At 38.9% G+C, this 21,527-nt stretch overlaps 1 protein-coding gene across 1 annotated transcript in view; it reads left to right on the top strand.

Annotated features, from left to right (window-relative positions):
• Positions 1-21,527, top strand: part of GPC6 (glypican 6) — a 1,075,997-nt gene that overhangs the window by 263,256 nt on the left and 791,214 nt on the right. Inside the window, exon 2 of the mRNA XM_067712922.1 lies at positions 7,930-8,088. Coding sequence (XP_067569023.1) covers positions 7,930-8,088 — 159 coding nt within the window. The remainder of the gene's footprint in view (positions 1-7,929; positions 8,089-21,527) is intronic.

Raw genomic sequence — 21,527 nt, 5'->3', positions numbered from 1 at the left:
TCACTCCAATGTTTTTCTGATTATATTAATACTTGAAACAATTTTTAAATTAATTTTCATTGGAGTGTAGTCGCTTTACAATGTTGTGTTAGTTTCTGCTGTACAGCAAAGTGAATCAGCTATACATATACATATATCCCCTCTTTTTTGGATTTCCTTCCCGTTTAGGTCACCACAGAGCCCTGAGTTGGGTTCCCTGTGCTGTACAGTAGGTTCTCATTAGTTTTCTATTTTATACATAGTATCAATAGTGTATATATGTCAATCCCCATCTCCCAATTCATCCCACCCCTTTCCCCCTTGGTATCCATATGTTTGTTCTCTATATCTGTGTCTCTATTTCTTCTTTGCAAATAAGATCATCTAGATTCCACACATATGTGGTAATATACGATATTTGTTTTTCTCTTTCTGACTTCATTCTGTATGACAGTCTCTAGGTCCATCCACTTCTCTACAAATGACCCAATTTCATTCTTTTTTAGGGCTGAGTAATATTCCATTGTATATATGTACCACATCTTCTTTATCCATGACAACAAGATTCAGAGATATGATGAGAAGAGGCTGAGAAAACTCAAGGAATGACAAAATAATTCATCTCTTCCCTTTTGCCGTGACCTAGGTGCAAAAAACTTTTACTCTTATTAAATATCCTTCCTCCTTTGGATTTAGAATAGTCAACTACAACACTGTGATTCATCAGTTAGCTTTGAGATTACATTTTACATTGGCTTTGCATTACTTTTTTTACGAAAAAAATGGTGTAATAAGTTGTGTGGCTATTTTGTGACATATTTTGAATTGTGGAATCACATCGTTGTTAAGATTTGCTGTTGTCCCTGTGAAATTTAACCACAATTTTGTTGAGCTATTTCCTATGCCAAAGAAGACAAGTTGCAGCAAATAATTTTTTTTTCTGAAATCTTTCTATTCTTTACTTTTTTAAACAAATACTGGGAAAGAATATGCTATGTATTCTTGTGTGTGTGTATGTGTATGCACGCATATGTGTCTACACTTACAAATTACTGATGATCGTTTGTGTTAGGACAGTGCTTTCATTAAATGTCTCAAAATTTTACATGTATGAATTAAGTAAGACATGTCATGTTAAGACAAGGAGAAACCTCTTCTATTTAAAAATGATCAAACTATCGACAGAGGTAACAATTTTATAATATATTGAGTCAAAGTAAGATGTGAGAAGAAGGAAAGATCACTTTTGGCACTCTCACTGCTGCATGCTCTGTAAGACCATCTTGATTCAAGCAGTGCCCGTTCTCTATCCCCCAGACCCCTCACCCCTTGTTAATTCTAACCACTCTTTATTCTATGCCCCATCTTCACCCCCCAGACCATCAGCTTTTCTAAATAACAGAAGCAAGGAAATGGTAAAGACCCAAATCATTGGCAGAAGATCTATGGAGGTGGGATCTATACCATCTAGAGCAGAATGTTTGAAATCGTTTCTCTGCAATTCTTGGAACAGATTTAAACAATTAACTCATGGGTGCCACTCAAAGGATTTATTTTTACAAAATGCAGAGTGAAAATTTTATAACTAAAAGCGTTAGTACGTAAAGTCTTTATCAGCAAGTTGACAACATCAAGGATGACACTATTATAGGTGACTTGAGTGATAAGATCCACTGAAGTATACTGAACATGAATTGAATTTCTTAGAACTTGTGTAAAAGTTTGAAGATTTTTCATCATGGTACTGAACAACTTTGTTAAAGAAAAGCAGCCCTTCACGAAATGGAAGGATCGTTTATAATAACGCTTCACAATGAAAAATGTTGAAGAAGCGCGTATTTGGAGGTTTGGGGAATTTGAACTTAAAGAATGAACTAGAACATACATTTGAAAAATGTGGCTTTCCTAAGGTCTGCCACTTCTTATTAGCCCATATAGGAACTTTATGACACCAAAAACTGTCCAGAGCTATTAACTCCAATTTAAATTTTCTTAGCCATCAGAAACTCTAGCTGTAAGTTCACTTATTCTAGGGTATTTTACTTCCCTAAACCTGTTTCCTTGGATTCTTTGCTTCAGTCAACTTCCCAGGCACTAGATGAACAAAATGATTGTTTATTTGAGGTGACATATCAAATGATGAGACTCTAGCTTGGTACCAGACACAGCTAATTGACTGCGGGGGTTTTAATAGTTCAAGGATGAGAGAACTTTGGCATAGAACGTATGCTCTGAAGAGGGCCAAGTCTAAGACAAATACTGCACTCTAATCAAATGGTATTTGGAGGTTCAGACGCTGAAGTGCTCTGTGTTGTGAGATCTTGCCATCTTCTTTGTACTTTTTAAAGTGTTTTGATTTCCTACCTACCTTCTAGGAGGTGCCAGGGTAGTAATTTCCCTCCACACTCCCAACACTATAAAAGCCAAGAGTTTGTCTATAGTCTGTGAAATGTGACTCATTCGGGGTACTTCATTTTTGTTGTTTGTTTATTTGGAATGTGCATTCTGAGATCCCTGCGTGTCACCTCCGAGGGCAGAGAGTCTCCTGCAGGCGACCCACAGAAGCTGACTCCTGTGGTTAATGAGGTCCTCCTGTCTCCTGCTCTTTCCCACCGTGCCACTCACCAAGTCTATTCCTGGCAGCTTTCAGACCCTGGGCCATCCCTGGAGGGAGCTCGATCTGGCAGAAATCACATTTCTGCTGTCACCTCAGCATCCTGGAGTGAAAACAAACACCTGGGCAGGCATTTGGGGAAAGGCATTGTAAAGAGTGACACATAGTTGAAAGGAACATGTAGGAGGAGCAGCCCCATCTCTTCTGTCTTGGAAAACAGATGACAGTTTATGGTCTGATTGTATGTCCCCAAGCCTTTGCTCACTCCATAACTTCCTGATGGAACACCTCTCTTCCACATTTTCGATTTCTTTTGTTTATTTTAGAGCTAATGAAGATTTCTATAAAAACACAGGGACTCAGGAATTCACTGGCATGAACTTCAGGTGCCCTAAGAAAGCAGGCACCTGTGTAAGCTGATTTCCTGACCTTGTGTCTCATCTTGCGGGATGTGAACCTATCATCATGATTTGCACATAGATTTTTCAATACATGTTTGCTATGTCAGGGTACAGTCATCATAGTTTCAATCTCACATTTTCTGCCTGGAACCAGCTATTTAGTATCTTTATTATTAGTGATCTTGGAGGTGCCTGGTGGTACTCCAGTTGAGCTAAATATTGTATCTAGTTATGTAATAGATAACATCTAGAGAACCTAAGGGGATTTGAGAAAGGAGTGTGGGTGGGGAAATCTAAAAGGACAACATATTTTTCTCCCTCATAAATTACAGCTTTGGAAGAATCCCATTATTAATACAAATACTCTTAAGTATCAGGAAGTATTTAAACTGAGAAAAGTTTCGTATTCTTGCTCTTTGGAGAAATTGGAACAGGAAGGGTGAGAGGTAATTCTTTATACAGCCAAGTAGCTGTCGTGTCTGATTTCAGAAAGTCAATATTTCAGGTGTTACAGACCCTGTGGTCTCTGTCTAACTACTCTTCTGTTCTAACCCTAAAGCAGCCATAGACAAGGCATGAATGAGTAGGTGGGACTGTTTTCCGATAAAACTTTATTTATGAGAGGGGAGGGGCAATATAGGGGTCGGGGATTAAGAGGTACAAACCATTATGTATAAAATAAGCTACAAGGATATATTGTACATCACAGGGAATATAGCCAATATTTTATAATAACTATAAATGGAGCATAACCTTTAAAAATTGTGAATCACTGTACTGTACACCTGTAACATAATACTGTACATCAACTATTCTTTAATAAAAATTTTTTTAAAAAACTTTATTTATGGACAATTAAATTGGAATTTCATAAAACTTCACATAGCACAAAATATCATTCTTTTGATTTTTTTAGAACCATTTTGCTCACAGGTCCTACAAAAACAGATGGTAGGCTGGCTTTGGCCCAGAGGCTATGGTTTGCACGCCCCTGTTCTAGGGCCCAAACTAAAATAAGTAAATGAACCTACTCACAACAAATTGTCCAGTTGTCCTGAGTCTTTTTGGCCATTCAAAGTCATCAGGTTGTTTTGGCAGTTAGCAGTGGCCTCAAATTAGGGGGAGAGAGGAGCTGTTCAGGAGTTTAATTCCTCCACAGCCTTCTCACCTAGTGATGTGTTAGGAAGGAAGCAAGGCTCAGTCTCAGTGGACCACAGGTTTCATGGGCGCTGGTCCTGTGTGTTTGGGGACATCGTCGTCGTCTTTTCCTAGGAACTCTAAGAAGAGCTTTGCACCGAAGAGTTACTCTTCCTATAGTACGATTCGTCAACATTCTGGTGATCTCCCCATCTGTTCACTTTCTCTCTCCCATCTTTTTTATCTCTGTCTCTCTGTCTCTTTCATTATCTCTCTGCCAGGGACCCGTACAGAGGAGGAGACATGAGTTGACTTCTTAAGGACACTTTAGTTCAATTAAAAAAATCGAACACTGCTTTGAGTTAATAGGTCAGCCTCTTACATATATTTCCATGACTATATATACACACACACAAGAAATAAATTTGGTTTAAATTTGTCCCACTAAGAAGTATCTTTCTCTTTTTATTTATCACTTGACATAAAATACTGATTTTCTTGGAGTGATTAGAGATTATCAGACCTCCAATCCAATCTAATTTCATGAATGTAGATCTACAGGGTTTCTTCCACAAGTATCCTGAATACAGCTATTTCCCTCAGGTCATAAAATGTTTATTTTCTCTTGGTCAGTTTTTCACCGGAAGTCCCATGCATTTTGTTGTAAACTCAGTTGTAATGATTCAGAAGTAGAATGCAGTCCTGATGTACTAAATCTTGAGAAATGGACATTTCATTTGTGCATAATATAGTAGGAAATGGAGTAGGGGGAAATAGGAAACGGAGTAGGGGGATTTAAGAAAATGGTTTATAACAGGTCAGGGAAAGGAACATTCTGTAAAGTTGTTAGTATTAAATATCCACTTAATCTGGAAAAAGAGAGTTGTTCTTATCAGTTAGCCTTGGTATTTTATAAAAAGAAAATTAGTGATTTGTGGACCATTTGCTTTTGATAAAGCCATACTTATTCCTTCCCAGTGTTTTCAACTCTAGAACTACTTTTCTGAATGGGATGTATCAGAATCACATGTGGGAAAATTTCAAAATTCACATTGTTCTATCCCATCTCTTTTTGGCATGGTCAATACCTTCAAATAGGAACTCATCAGGAGCGCACCTGTAGTTGAGCAAGTTGAGTTACCACTCGATGCAACAAGTGAGGATACACCATGGAGAACCAAAGGGTTTCTCAGTAAGAGGGACTTCAACAGACTCTTCTGTAGGATTTGGATTTGGGTGGGTGATGTTGGGAAGGGTTCCAAGAAGCAGGGCCTCACCCTAGATCGGAGGCTGTCAGAAAGCAGAGGTAATTCTATAATAAGGTATCTCAATAAATATGACCAGCAAGGAGGGAGACTAGGATGAAGATCAGTCTGTAAACGGTAAAGAAGTACAGAGGCTCATTTTGCCTGAGAGAGGAAGGTACTTTGGGGATGGCACAATCACCTTGTTTCTGTCTGTGCTGAGACAATTTGTTTTAAATTAATTAATTAATTTATTATTTATTTTGGGCTGCATTGGGTCTTCCTGGCTGCGCGCAGGCTTTCTCCAGTTGCGGCGAACGGAGGCTACTCCTCGCGGTGTGCGGGCTTCCCACTGCGGTGGCCTCCCTTGCTGTGAAGCATAGGCTCTAGGTGCACGGGCTTCAGTAGTTGTGGCCCATGGGCTCAGCAGCTGTGGCTCGCGGAATCTAGAGCGCAGGCTCAGTAGTCGTGGCGCACGGGCTTAGTTGCTTCGCGGCATGTGAAATCCTCCTGGACCAGGGCTCGAACCCGTGTCCCCTGCATTAGCAGGCGGGTTCCTAACCACTGCGCCACCAGGGAAGCCCCTGAGACAAAATTTTGACGTGGCCTTGCTTTGTCTCATTTCATCCTCATCTCAGGGTAATCTTGTCTGAGGTGGGTGTTCTGTGAGATTGTTTAGGTGTAATAGTTACGGTGACCTGGCTGTGGGTACCGGGCAGGCTGGCTTCCGAATGTTAAGGGCAGCTTGTTTTTTCTTTCTGAATATCTACCCCCTGCCCTCCTTTCTGTCACCACTGTGGTGGCCATTACTTTCTAATGACATATTTCCAAGTTTTTATTACAAAATATTTTAAATGTGTAGAAGAGTAATGATAGTAATATAATAAACACCGTGTAACTATCAAGCAACTTATGAAATAAAAGATTATAGATAAAAGTATTTGAGCATTTCTCTCAAATCCTAATTCCTCCTGGGAGGAAACTGTTATCTTGAATTTGATGTTTATCATTCTCAAGTACAATGCATTTTCCTTTCCTTTTAAAAAAAATATATACCTAAGATATTTTATGGTCTCCTTCCCTTCCAGGAATTATGTAAGATCTAACTTTAATACAGACCCGTGATTCTTTTTTATTCTGGGGTTGTTTTAAGTAGGCACTAAAGCATCCAACTGCATGAGACCGACACCCTATACTTCAAACAGGGTCATGGGGACATAGTTTTATATAAGTGCTGTTAAACATTATAAATGAATTGTAATCATCGCGTCAAGCACTCGTTCATTTGGTTTTTCCATGCCCTACAGTGATTTTAATCACAGGGACAATTTGTTGGTTTTATTTAGCAAGATGTTGGGTGGATTTTCCTTCTTCCTTCTGCTGGCTCCGTTAAGCATTTTTGACACTGACGGAGCTGAATCAATTGGAAATTCACATTTTATGCAATAACAGACCATTTTAATTTCATGAAGCAAGGGCTTGGCTTCCACTTGCAGATAGCACCGAAGAAAGCAATATTGTCAAAAGAAGTGGCCCAGTATATCGAGAGATAAATCTATTGAATTAAACCCCAAACTTTCATTACCTTTTGCTTTACATTTCCATACAACATAAGCATTAATTAAACCCATCAGTGCCTTCCTCCTTGCAGGAGAACATTTTCTCTCTGACAAGAAATGTTAACCGAGGGAACATGTGGCACAGGAGACCAGCCATTAAAATCACACTTGCTTTCACTGGGAGGAAAGCTGAGGCATTCTGACGGTCGGATGAGCAGAAACAGAACACAGCGAATGATTGCCATCTTTTCTTGGCCCTGCTGTCTAACAGACTATGGTGATGGGGCTGAATGTCTCTTGCCTCACTTCAGGTTTCCAAAGATAAGCACATTTATAACTGTATTGCATCTCTTGTCACCCGGCGTTACTGGGTACCTTTCAGATGAAAACAGGAAAATTGTCGTGGTCTTCTGGGGTCTTTAATGTACTTTCACTTACATGACAGGGGCTGGAACTAAATGTCAGGTCTCTTAGTCCCCTTGGGCTGCTACAACAGAAATACCATAAACTGGGTGGCTTATAAACAGCAAACATTTACTTCTCCCAGTTCTGGAGGCTGGGAAGTTTAAGATCATGTCACTGGTAGATTCAGTGTCTGGTGAGGGTCTGCTCCCTGTTTCACAGACCCCATCTTTTGGCTGTGTCCCTAAGTGGCAGAAGGGACAAACTAGCTCCCTGGGGTCTCTTCTAGAAGGGCACCAATCCCATTCATGATCTAATCACCACCCAAAGGCCCCATCTCCTAATACCATCACCTTAGGGGTAAGGATTCTACATATGAATTTTGGGGGGTCATAGACATTCAAACCATGGGGTGGGTTCAACTTCAGTCTGGAGTATTTGGAAGGTTAGATACCCTGAGGCCCAGATAAAAGTTCATGGGGAGGGCTGGGGGGCTGGTGGAACAAGGACCCCAGGATTTGAGGGAGATGTCAGAGAAGCAAACTCCCTGAACCCCTTATCATTCCATGCTGACGTTTACGTACTCCTTGCAGGGGAACACTTAAGAATCTGTCCTCAGGAGTACACGTGCTGCACCACGGAAATGGAAGACAAGCTAAGCCAGCAAAGCAAACTGGAGTTTGAAAACCTGGTGGAGGAGACGAGTCACTTCGTGCGCACCACTTTCGTGTCCAGGCACAAGAAATTTGACGGTAGGTGACAGTTTTTATTTCTCGTTGTTCTGGGTGCGCTTTTCGATGCGAGAGTCTTGATATTATATGAAAAACATTTTCTTTAAGTGGAAGCTTTTCTCTCCTTCTTAAACATTTATAACTGTGTCTATTTTTAGAAAAGGCATGAGCGCTCTTGACAATTTTTATGTCTTGGAAAAAACCTGAGTTAACAAAGAGCTGTTTGGCATTTGTGGTTCGCCTGTGAGATTTATTCTGAATGATTTGGCTTACGTTCTCATTATTAGAGTGATTCTAAGTCAGGTTTTGTCACACCATAGCTTGTCTTCAGTTTCCATCTAGGGATTTGCTTTGAAGTCATTAAATGTCATTTAAAATTATTTGAAATAGAACATCACTTTTAAGAGGACAGGCTTGTTTTAAAATGCCCAGTGACATAGACTCCTTTATTTTAGAGTTTTCCCTTCCTATAGTATAACTACATTTTATATTGTAGTTGCAATGCATCCAGCAGAAGGTTTAGACCCTTCATTTATTTCTTGATAATAAGCAGTCGACTGCATTTCTGTATTCTATTTGTTAAATAAACATTTTGTATTAGAAAGCACAAAGGGTGAAAGTAATTATTACTAGGTTTTCAGCATTGAATTTTCCCGTCAGAGCCTCAGAAAGATATCAAAAGCAATCTGACTTTTATCAACTGAATGAACAATAAAAATGATAAAAATAATATTCTTAGGTGGTGAAAGTTGTCAGTGCTCTGTGAAATGAATGCACCTTACTATGGCTCGTTGTAAACCAGACTTGCAAATTGTAAACCAGACTTGCAAATTCGTAGGGACCCTTTTCTGTGCGCCTTTGGTTTTAGGAAGTTGCCCGAGGGCAACAGAACCTTCATTCATTTCCTCCAGCGTTTCCAATCAATGCACAACAAAGCCAGTTCAGAAAAACCTTGCCAAAGTTCGTCTTTTTTTTCTTGGGTTTTTTTTTTTTTTTAATACTCTCTGTAGTAGGCAAAATGTTCTGTTTCATTGCTGTTTTAAACTGGCCACAACAATTTCTTTAAATCAGTGCTCCAGGTTCTAAAAGGCTGGTCCACCTGGTGGTGTTTCAGTACTCAAGATAACGTGACATTTTCCGTGTAATTAAAGGGACTTATATTTTTGCAAGTATGTTTCAGCATCTTCACATTCTTCCTCTGTCTCTCGCTCTGTGTTCAACTGTATATGTGGACGTATATGAAAATAACTTTATTTAGAATTGATGCTGCAAATGTTGTTCCCTTAAATGCAACTAGGAGTACTTGGGAGTTGGCCTTGATTGACAGATTACAAATCCAGTGACCTTCAGGAGCCCCTGAAGGGGCTCCTGTGTTTGAGGAACTGTAATGTATCGGTTCAAACTGAGGCAAATTGAAAGGTCTTATTCTTTGTTACAAAAAGCAGTTGAGGGTGATCTGCTGCTTCTGACTTCTACCTACTTCTTTAGAAAACAACTCTTAGGGCTTTTATAAAGCTGTGCTCCAAAATTAAGTAGGAATAATTCCAGAGCAGTATTCACAGTACATAATATATATTCCTTTAAATAAAAATATTAGACTTAAGGTAGATTTATGGGGAGTTGATTCTGTATTTTTTAATGAGTAAAGCTATTCAGCAAGACTGAGCCAGGTACTTCCTGTATTCTCCTATCAATGATTTTCAATATTTTTGAATTTATAATTGGTAACCCCAGATCTCATTACTCTTACTAAAGAAACCACTCTCTCTTTGTGTGTGTGTGTGTGTGTGTGTGTGTGTCTGTCTGTCTCTCTCTCCCTCTCTGTCTGTCTGTCTCTCTCTCTCTGTCTTTCTCTCTCTGTACAGGTACGTTTTAAATTTTTCTAATGTACTTAGGGGTATTATTGTCAATTGGTTTGACAAGACATTGATTTTGCTAAGATTCAATCTGACGTAGAGGGTGATGAATTCTCTAACAACAGTGCATTTCATTATAGTTGCATTAGGCTGGGATGGGAGAGAAGATTTTTTTCAAGGAAGCTTTCAGCTAAAATCTAAATGTGATCCTGGTGAGCTCAGCTTCTGAAGAGCTATCTTTAAAAAATTATAAAAATATATAAATTAAAAAGTCACCATTATAATTTCTGATCCTTCATTAGGCAATTTCATGAAGGTCAGCCATGCAATTGTATGATTTATCTTCTTATCCCACAAAGGTGATCCTGCTAAGTCACCTTTCAGGAACGCTGGTACATTCATGTGGGCAGTTTTCCATTTGTCCCCTTACCTTTCTTTAACCACTTTCTCGTGGCATTTATTGATGACTGTCAGTTGGTGTGCAGAGGAGCCCTGTCTAGGATCAGCTGCGGAATGTTACCCTCTGAGTTTTATTTTCCCGGCTGAGACCAATGGTGCTTTGAGAGACTTCAGGTTTATTTTTAGTAGCTTCCTATTCTGTGGGTCATTTTGCATTATTGCTGGGATCTCTGGATTCCAACGTGTTCATTTTGCATTTCTGCCTCTGGTCCCACTTTCTCAGAGATCTTGATTTCTCATCTGAATTTTACAGGTCTTTGCTGGCTATGTGTTCTTTATTATATGAAAGACGACTGTATCATATGAGAAGGTGACCGCTTTCCTTCCTATTTTCAATAAGTACAGCAACTAATTAAATTGCACCTAATATATGGGATTCAGTCCATACTCTATTCAGAGAGGCTAGATTCTATCACTGTTAATCATTAGTCTATAATCCTGGCATTCCTTATTATACTAGAAATGTTTTGATTCCATTTAGCTTGTCATTTTGGGGCAGAGGTGACTTTTAAAATTTGAAATTCAAAACCATGTAACAGAACATAAGATTATATTTATTGTCATATTCTTTCCCATTTTCTATGAATATCTTTAGTAATATTTAGAAGATACTGTATAAATTTATAAATATTCATTGCATGGTCAGAAGCTAAACCTGAATGAATATGAATTTTCCCCAACTTTCTTAAATGGCCCAGCTTTGTTCCATAGCCCCATTAGCCGAAATGTGTGGCTGAGAGGCAATGAATAGCAAAAAAGGGTAGCTGAGAGGCAGTGAATTGAAAAACTATATAATATCGATTGCAGAAATTTCCCCTCTCTGGCAGAGAATTTCCTTATAACTGAGCAGCTCTTTTTCTTTTTAAACAGAGAGTTGAAATATGATGAATATATATAAAATAAAAGTTTATGTTCTTGGCACTGGTACTTTTCCAAGTATCTTACAAGGTTTTTATTTGTTTGTTTGTTCTGCCTTTTCTGGCCAAATCTCCACCTCTGGCTGCCGTTACACATCTCTGCAAGCCCCTCACCTGTTGGCCAGGGCCTGGCCACCGCAAATGTTCCCTCAGAATACACAGGGATGCTCTCAATTTGCTCTGTAACCAAGTCCAGGTTTTCTAACACACCCAGTGGTTAAAATTATGGATGAAGACCCAGCCAGGTACACCTGGAAGAATGATCACAACTCTGTTGCCTTACTTCTTGCCTTTCTCACCTCTGCCAAGTACCCCAGACAGCCAGAAGTAAATAAACAAATAAACAGATCATATAAAAATACAGAAAAAGTGGCATCTTTGTGTATCCACTCATTTTCCTAGCATTTTTGTGTTTAGTAACTGTCTGACCTGTCCTATTGGTATTTGTATCTAAATCGTAATGGCTGTCATGCTTCTAAGTGTCTAATTTGTTAGGATCCTAGGAAAATAGAGAACAATCCAATACTCTGATAATATTAATGGTGATAATAGGCAACATCTGGCCATGTTCCTTGCCCGTTACAGATGTTAACCTATTTAACACAAGTGACTTGCAGGGCAAAGCCACACAGACACTCAATGGCAGAGTCAGCAACCCGTCCCAGGCTGAGCACTCCTGGATCCTTGCTCTTAGCTGTAACTACCCCATAATCTCTCTCGTGCTTTCCAGCCCCCAAACGTGCTGAGATTTCACCATCAGCCACATCTTTTCCTCTGTCTCCCGCTGCCAGTTCTGTCCCATTAATTGTGGGGAGGAGGTGGAAATGTCTTACAGAGAAAAGTGGAAAGAGATTTTTTTTTTTATCCTTAAAAAACGAAAATTACCCATCTAAATATAGTCCACCCCTCAAGGAACCTGGAGCCCGGAGAGAGTAAATGACTTGCCAAGTTTCCACCAAGAAAGATGAAACCAAGACTGTAACTTGATGCTTTTGACTTACATCAGATTTATAAATAGTAATGTGATAGCAAGTCGATATTCAGTTGAAATTCTAACTCAGCTTTTATTTGTTTTGAGTGGACACTGGCTAAAAATTACTGATATTCTTTTAACAAGGAAATAGTGATATTGGTGGGTAAAGAATCTAGCCATATTTTTGGAAAAGAATCTAGCCATATTTTTGGAATCTAGCCATATTTTTTTAGGTAAAGAATCCAGCCATATTTTTATTCCATTGAAGGTTGTCCCTAAATTAAAGGGACGTGAGTGTTTTGTGCAAAAAAAATGTTATTAAATCAATGAAGGCATATTATTTATTTTTCTCACCTCACGAAGGCCTGGTAGCTTCTCTCTCGATGTAGGTACCAGTACCCTCTTCTCCAGAATCCTGTATGGAGTATAGATTATTCAGAGACAGGAACATTTAGTTGAAGGGGTATCTTCTTTTGGCAGTTTTTTCTTCAGATTTATTTGAGCTGGTATTTATTCACATCTGAAGCTCGATATGAGGTTTTTTGTTTAGTATGTTCTCGGCCTTATTATTTTACCCTCCTTCCTGGTTTTTCTTTGCGTGTTTTAATGATACACATTTGTCCGGAGATTTTGGCAGCAAGTATATTTTTTAAAGCAAATTAAAAAAAAAACGTTGAGCAGTAATTTCAATCCTCCCAAAGAACTTATTCCATGGTAACACCCTCAGACTTCTCATTTTTACTGAACGCGGGAATAATTTATACATGGCGGCATAATATTTTTGTGCTGCAGATCTGCATGTGTTTTCTTTTTAAATATCACTTCTCATCTATATATTGTAGAGGTGACAATAATGTAATAATATCTTTAAAATAGGGTCTAATTTTCTCACAGAATACACTTATTTGAGAAGCAAAAATTCCTAAGTTATTTTCCTTATGGTAGTAGAATCTTCTGTATTTCCTGTCACATGGGTGATATGTGTGTGTGTGTGTGTGTGAGTGAGATTTCAATTTGGAAACATTTATTCAGAACCTACTGTATAGAAGGCACTTAACTAAGTGTATAGTAGATACAAATATGACTAATAGTGACTAAAATATGGTCAGTCTGTCACAGAGTGTACCTTGTTGGGGAGACATAAGTATAAAACTAACACTAAGGAAGCAGAATCAACTATGCCATAAAGTAGAAGTCCAATGGAAACAGAAAGGAAGGAGTCAAGTATTTTATTGAGAGGCACCAGAGAAGACTTTTGGAAGATGGGACACACAGGACCCTTAAAGAGTGACTTAAGGTGGTGATGGTTAAAGAGGTGACAGGCACCAGAGATTTTGTTTGCATGTCCACAGAGTCCTTGGGACGTGCAAACATAGTTACCGTTGATTGTCCCCCAACAGTGTTACCTTATTGACATTCGGCCTACATTTACGACGTAGATAACCTGTAGAAACCTTTTTGGTCCTGTATCCGTCCGCTATTGTTTTGTAACAACTAACCGCAACATTTCAGGGCATGAACAAGAAGCGTGTCTTTTTCCTTGAATGCGTCTTTGGGTTGGCTGGAGTTTGGCTGTTCTGGCCTGTGCTCAGCTAGGCCTGCCTCTAAACCACGGATCTGGTCTGGTCTGTTCTAGACGTCTTTGGGAAACAGCTCTCTGCCTACGTTCTTCTCACGGTGGAGTTTGGACCTAGCTTAGAATTGGCAGGTGGTCTTCTCAGGTTCCATTGACCAAGGCACATCTCATGGTGATTCCCAAAATTGACAGGCAGGGTGTATAGAATCCGCATGGAGGTGTGGAGATGGGGGAAGGAGTGGATATTCTACATCCTAATCTACCACAGTCCTCGACTGACTGCTGTTCCTTAAACAACGTTTTACCTTCCACGTTGACATGTGATATATATATATATTTTTGGCAGGGGGACAGGGGTGGGGGGAGGCAGATTTTCTAGGAATTTGAGAGTAATAAGTAATTTCTAAACAAAGCACAGTTTGGCAAACACACCCGTTATAGACTACGTCCCATATCCTAGCACATTAACAAGCACACTCAGAACACACACACCACTTCCATGATATTATTCAAGAATAAATAGACGTGATATTTCCATTTATTTTGCTACTAGCCCCCTTGTTTATTGTACAGAATAACAAGCTAACTGTAATTCGTAAGGGTTATCATGTTAATCAGCGTAGGAAGTAATTAGCCAAATGCCTCCTTGAAGTTTGCTGGGCCACCACCTCAATGACATGTATTTCACCTGGAAGACACTCCTCTGGAAGTCAGGATGTGCTGAATTGGGTTTTAGAAATTGGAGAAATGGTCTCACTGGCATTGGAAAGTAATTTGCCAATTCTCCCACAGGGCAGACCTTCCAGAAACAAGAATCAGCAGCCAGGGATTGAGCGTCGCCAGAACTAGTAAGCAGATTTACAAATCACAGGTGCCTTCCATGGGCTTGAGATGTGGGAATAGATGATCCATGGCAGGGCGTTCTTTAAATTGCAGTGCACGAAGAACCCAGATCTTTGTACAAGTGAAATTTGTCTCTCTCTCTCTGTCTCTCACTTTCTTTCTTCTCTTTGGACAGATCTTTCAAAACTAAGGAAACACCACTGATCAGCAGCTGTGTGTCCTCTGTGATGGACTACCAATCATTTTCTAATTGTTATACCCGTACCACACACCTTCGAGTAACTGAAAACATTAAGCTCTCAGCGTAGTTGTAATATTATCATCTTATTATCACCAATTCCCTTGTATGGTGGGTTGGCTGAGCAGCTGTTTCACAGACAAGCCGATTTCTTTCAAGTATTACTCTATCAGAGGCTGAAACCAGCCTACCAGAAGGGGTCTTGGTCCTGAATATTAATGAGCAGACAAGTGTCTGTTCCCTGACAGTCGCTCACTAATCCTTTGAGTAAGTATGGCTAAATTACAGGAGAAATTTTATTTCAGTTGAATTGATCTGCCACTGGATAGAGAAAACAGGTTTTCTTATTTTAATGAAAATCAAGAAAAATATTTAATGGTATGTAAATTAGAGCTCAGTGGAAACATTTTTGTCTTCAAACCTGAGAACACAGTAGCTCAGTGTGGACTGGTTCAGCTGCATGGTGTGTGTAAAGATGACGGAGACCTCATTATCTCCTGTTAGGTGTGATGTGCAGTGGGAAACAGTATAAGCCCTCACTCTCTAACTGGAATTTTGTATCATTTCTCAAGTGATATGGAATTGGAATAAAAACGGGCTTTCTTCCTTCACCGAGACAATGTAACATCTCCCTTTTCCAAACAAATAACAGGGTAAAGGAATAAGAAAAGTGTTTGTATGCTTTTCTAAGATTCAAAAGAAAATTGTGCAGATGAATCTTTATCTGAAATGACGTACCTTGTCCTGATGGAGTCCCTGAAGTGGGCAGATAGAAAGAACAAGATGGGCATAAATGTGATAACGGTTGAAGCTAGTTGATGAGTCCGTGGGGCTTTATTATAATGTTCTCACTTTTGGGTGATTTCTAAATGTATGTAATTAAATTTTTTTTAAAAAAAGAGAGAACTGACTTGAGCACATACAGGATGAAGATTTCCAGACTGTGAATTCATTCTAGATATAGAACAATGCCAACAGGTATTGCCACTCTGTCTTGCGAATTCAACAGTAGTAAATTACACAGGACATACCATTTTCAAATTGCAGAGATGAACACAACTTATAGAGATTTTTAACTCAGGTCAAGGCCACTTAGCTTCTGCTTCCACCCAACATTTTATTATTGTGTTGCTAGAAGTGGCATCTCTAGTTTATCCACAGGAACAGACCTATTAAAATGAGGCTTAATCCTTAGATCTTCCTGTTAAGTGTGATTCAAAATGTCAAACTCTTGGTTAGAAGATGTATGGACAGCAAGACAAGCAGATTATTCAAACACAAACTTTGGCAAGATTCAGAAGAAAATGTAAAGCATATATTATAAATGCATTGTAAATAACATTTCTATATCACTAGGTAGTCCTCCAGTGATTCTCGGTTGAATGACAACCAGCATGAGCTCTGGGAGTTTGGCATTTTAGCAAACCCAAAGGAAGAGACAGCTTGTCTGAACAGTTAATTCCATATGATTCCATGTATTCCATTAGACAGGAGGAGAATCCTGATCCCACATGTGGAGGTAGAGTTGGTAACCAGCTAATAAGCCTGCATGATTCACGACACTCAGAGAAACTGTAAAACAAATTTAAAAAGTACTGATTACACTTTCAGAATTTTCCATTTATTGTTCTTTCAAAAGGGTTTTTTATATTCATTAAATGGACAAATATTGTTCTTCAGATGATTATATATAGTAGTACATGATCTTCACACTGTTTCCTCCCTACCTAGTGGTTTAATTGAGTCCAAACAACTTGAGAATGAAAAGCAAACTTTGAAGGAAGATAGCAGGAAATCGGGCCTCCAAGGCTTTTCCATGCTGGAAGAAATTGTACTTCTCCACCTATTTTTTATTTCTGAAAATTTCTTTGCATATTTTCTCCTTTTGAAAGAACAGTGCGTGGTCATTATAGGTTTTGGTCCTCTTGCCCTCCTGTCTCCTTCTCCTCAGTGCTTGTGTAGTTGACATCTTATCATTTTCACTTATTTAGTAGTGTTCTTTTAATACTACTCTTTTAAAAAAAAGTATGATCTATTGCGTAGTCCCTCTTGAAGTGTAAGCTCATTAAGTTTCCTATTTCTATTTTATCTTCCTATACTTGACTTAATGTGGAGCATATTGAATAATGCTGCAGTGTTGTCTGACTGTGGCACCGACCTGCACAGACCCAAGGGCACAGACCAGTCCGATGAATTACTTAAGTTCCTATAATAAATACGATAGAAGAAAATAGGAAGCCTTGAATTCTAGTTATCTACTAACTCTTAGGGTCCATAAACCTGGAAGTCATATTTGATTTGAGCAGCATTTATTCCAGTGGATTTAATGGAACTCATTTTAAATTCCCAGAATGAAGATAGTCTTGATTTGGAGTGGAAATAGAGGCCCTTACCTCAAAAAGCGGGATGAGTGCACACACATATACACACACACACACGCACACACACAGGTATATACACATGAGTACAGTGGGGTTAAGGTACAACTAGTCACTTGAAAGACCAGTTAACCCACAGATTTGTGTGTTCAAACACTGGAGATTTTGATTCTGTGGTCCCCTAGGGACTCAGAAATCTTCATTTTGCTTAAGCATCTCACATCTCTGGGTCAGCACACTTGGAGTGTCACTGGTTAAGTGGAGTTGAGAGATCAGTGATCAGGATGTAGATCTGAGTCAGAGAAGAATGACAGCGGCTTTTAAATCTTTGCTTTATCATGTCAAAGTCAGTTTAAGTCTGCCAATAAAACGTCCCCACTATGTAAGGTGGGATTCAAGCATCTTTTGACCAAATGGTGGATTTTACACATTAAGCAAGTTTCTCCTTCGGATTTTGACAGTGTATTACACTCCAGATCCACAACTCATTTTATCTTTTGCTGATCAAAATTATAATTCAGTTGAATTTTTTTATATCTGTGAGCTAAAAAATTATTTTCTTTTTCCTCTTTTATTTTCTAGTTTATAGGATCTAACAGATATTTATTTTTCACCATCTAGAAAATACATTTCAATTTTTTTCTTTTTTTTTTTTATTTTTTGGCTTGGGTGATGTTTTCTGAAGCCAAGAATGTAACTTTTTTTTTTTTTTTTTTTTTTTGTGTTACGCGGGCCTCTCACTGTCGTGGCCTCTCCCGTTGCGGAGCACAGGCTCCGGACGCGCAGGCTCAGCGGCATGTGGGATCTTCCCGGACCGGGGCACGAACCCGTGTCCCCTGCATCGGCAGGCGGACTCTCAACCACTGCGCCACCAGGGAAGCCCCTGTAACTTATTTTTAATAGCATTTTTTGATTCTAAAGTATTATATGTTTATTATAGAAAACTTGGATTATTTAACTTTAAAGCATTAAAGAAAAAGTTACTTTAAATTTATGCTCACTTGGGGGGAAAAAAAACTGGCTCTGAGAAAACTGAGGTAAAAATGTAATAATACTAATATTTGGTTTGTCATGAAAGCTTATTCAAATAACTTCAAAAAAGAACTCTTAATTAAGAGTTGGAACTCTTAATTCCTGTGTTTAATAGTTTATAAATATAAAATGAAAAGCAGAACCCAGTGTCTGTAGGAGGGAGGGGATTTCCTATTTTCTGGGGATAATATTTCCCTACACTTCATAACATTTGGTCAATAAAACTTTGGGCCACTTTTACTATAATTGAGTTGGTCTTTATTGAGAGTGTAATCAGAACTGTGACAACGTAGTTCTGAAGATTTGAGTGGTGTAATAAATCATGATTTATATTAACGAATAGGTCAAGGATGTAATTAGGATGACTCCTTCTCACAAAGTAATGATTTAAGGAAAATAATATGACAAATTTTAATGTCCTCTTGGAATAGTAGTCTACGGTCTACGGACTTTGTTCAGCTGATCATTAGGTCAGCCAGGCTTGCTGTCACTCGCTCCGCAGTGCCCTGATACGTTTTACTACAGGAAGTGGCTTCTATCACCGTTGTCAGGCCTGGAGAGTTCCAAGTCCCACAGACAGAGGATTTGCACATGGGCACAACCTCCTGTCAGTTTCAAGGTTTAGCTCTTTTCTGGTGCATAGAACTCTGGATTTTGTCCTGAGATCAAAGAAGTTTGGGAACAAACTTTAATTCATATTAGTGTTACACATTTTTAAATTGCTAAATACATTCCCCAGAAGTATGTATGCTTCTGTTTTCCAGTGTTTGAGATTATTTTTCCCTTTGATGCTTCTAAATCAGGAGTCTGTTTTTTTCCATGTAGATTCTAGGTGCTTAATGCCAGCCCTCCATTTTTTTCTTTATTCACTCATTCATTCCCCATAGATGAGGAAGGGTCTACATTGTTCATGACACTATGGCAAATATTACTTTTTAAAAAAGCCATGTAAGCAGCACAGACCCTGGAGTCAGCAGACTAGATTTCAAATATAAGATTTGCAATTTGTTAAAGTAACCTAGGAAGTTTCTTGAAATCTTTGGGTTCCATGTTTTCTCTTTTCAAAATGACTGTAATAATCGTAGTTTTGAAGATATACATGAGGAGCCTAGGGAGAGTCTAGCAAAAAGTGAGTATTGTTTTTTTTTTTTTTTTGGTACGCGGGCTTCTCACTGTTGTGGCCTCTCCCATTGCGGAGCACAGGCTCCGGATGTGCAGACTCAGCGGCCATGGCTCATGGGCCCAGCCGCTCTGTGGCATCTTCCTGGACCGGGGCACGAACCCGTATCCACTGCATCGGCAGGCGGACTCTCAACCACTGCGCCACCAGGGAAGCCCGTGCTGACTCTCCCCTGCTCTTCACTCTGGTCATCATCATTGTGCTTACGTTGTTATCCTTAAGGAACTGACAGTCCCCCAGAGCCACCTAGACAAGAGCCTAAGTAGCAGTAACGCAGATTGGTGCCATGAGTGAAAATACAGAGAAAGTGGTAGAAGGGAATGAAATTACTCCTCCATGATGGGGAGACCATAAGCAACTCTGTGAAAAGACACAATGAAAACTGTCTTGGAAATTAGGAAGGATTTGGACCTCAGTTCGGAAGGATGTGTAAATGTGAAGGAAGGCATGGAGGTGGGGAATCTAAGAATACAGGCTTAATTCTGTTTGTGGAACAAAGGGTGCTTGAACGAAAGAGGAGTTGGACCCATTATTAAGGTCCTTGAGTATGTTTAAAAAGTGGAAAAATCAGTCTATTCTCTGAAAATGAACAGGTGTTCTTTTTTATTTTCATTTAAATAATTGAATTGACTGTTGATTTTGTAGTTTTGTTGACAAAAGTTAAAATCCCTGTTGAACAACAACTAACAAAGTTTACACTGTGGAGTTTGTTCTGTTTAATTAATGGCTGACAGCAGACATGTGGATTAGAGAACAAAATGAACTCAGTTGATTCCTTAGATCCTTCAGTGTGAGCATCTGTATAATAATATTTGTAAATAAACAGTGAACTTCCAGGCATCTGTGATTGAGTTTGATTCATGTGTGGTGCACGTATGAGAATTCTTTACATTAGGACTGCGAAAATGTTGGTTCTGCCTCAGAGCACAAAGTTTCGACAGTGATTTGTGGGGAATGGTAGGTTTAAGTATAGACTTTTCTTCTGCTATCCTACTTTCTGGTTTCTCACTACAGTGAATGTGTGTTACTGTTAGAATCACAGAAAATGTTAAATGGTTCATCGGATTATGAAATGAAGATTACCTTTCCTAAAACCCTTCTGCATACAACATATCTCAGCCCTTGAAATGAGTTGTCCTGTGGAAATTTTCTCATGAGTGTGTCAGGTCCCAATTTCAAAAGCGAATTTGTATTTAAAATTGTTAAGTTTCACATTGTTATATTTAATAAAATGTTAAATTTCTGTTTCAAATATCTAGCATAAAAGTTCCTGCAACAACGTTACATGCAAATATATAGGACAAGAACCCTGCTATAAATATTCCAATCAGCAACAGTAGTGGACGTATAACTAATGATAATTGCCCACTTCATGTAATGAGGTGAACTTTCTCAGTAACAATTTAGTATACAACTGATTTACTATCTAGATCGTTGGAGCTGGTGAATACAAATATCTCTGTGCACTCAAATCCTTTCTATCACAGAAAATCCCAGAGCCTCTGGACCTCCATTAAGAAGTCTACATTATATAAAGACATTCATATTTATTTCTTGTACATTTATATAGCATTTATTAAATTGCTGTTGGTTTTTCCGAGTTGCTTTTTTAACACCCTTAAATCCTCATTTAAAATGTGTAATTCTTAAATGCAGCTAAAATCTCCACTGGTTCAAGTTATTAGAAACGGACTGATCCACAATAGCATGGTGTGCTCTTGGCTTGCTGCCAGTGGTGAATGAATGATGCATCACTGGATGACTAATGGTAACTCTTATCCCCAGGTTCACTCACTGTGGTTAATATTGAACCAAGTCTATCTGTGCAGAGTTCTTTAAGAGGCCAAAACATTAAGATTCCTTGGCGTAAACATCAACCGGGCATCACCTGCACACCTAAATGTATTTCTTGCCAATGAGTAACGCTGTTCCTTCACTACACAGTCTACACAGAAAATGCCAGAACTTGATTTAGGGAGTGCAGCCATCTTCTAAGGTTCTTCATTAA

Source organism: Pseudorca crassidens, chromosome 18 (genome assembly GCF_039906515.1).
Source record: "Pseudorca crassidens isolate mPseCra1 chromosome 18, mPseCra1.hap1, whole genome shotgun sequence".
In the NCBI taxonomy this organism is placed as follows: domain Eukaryota; kingdom Metazoa; phylum Chordata; class Mammalia; order Artiodactyla; family Delphinidae; genus Pseudorca; species Pseudorca crassidens.
Note: the sequence above shows the minus strand (reverse complement) of the source record. Positions and strands in the feature narration are given on the sequence as shown.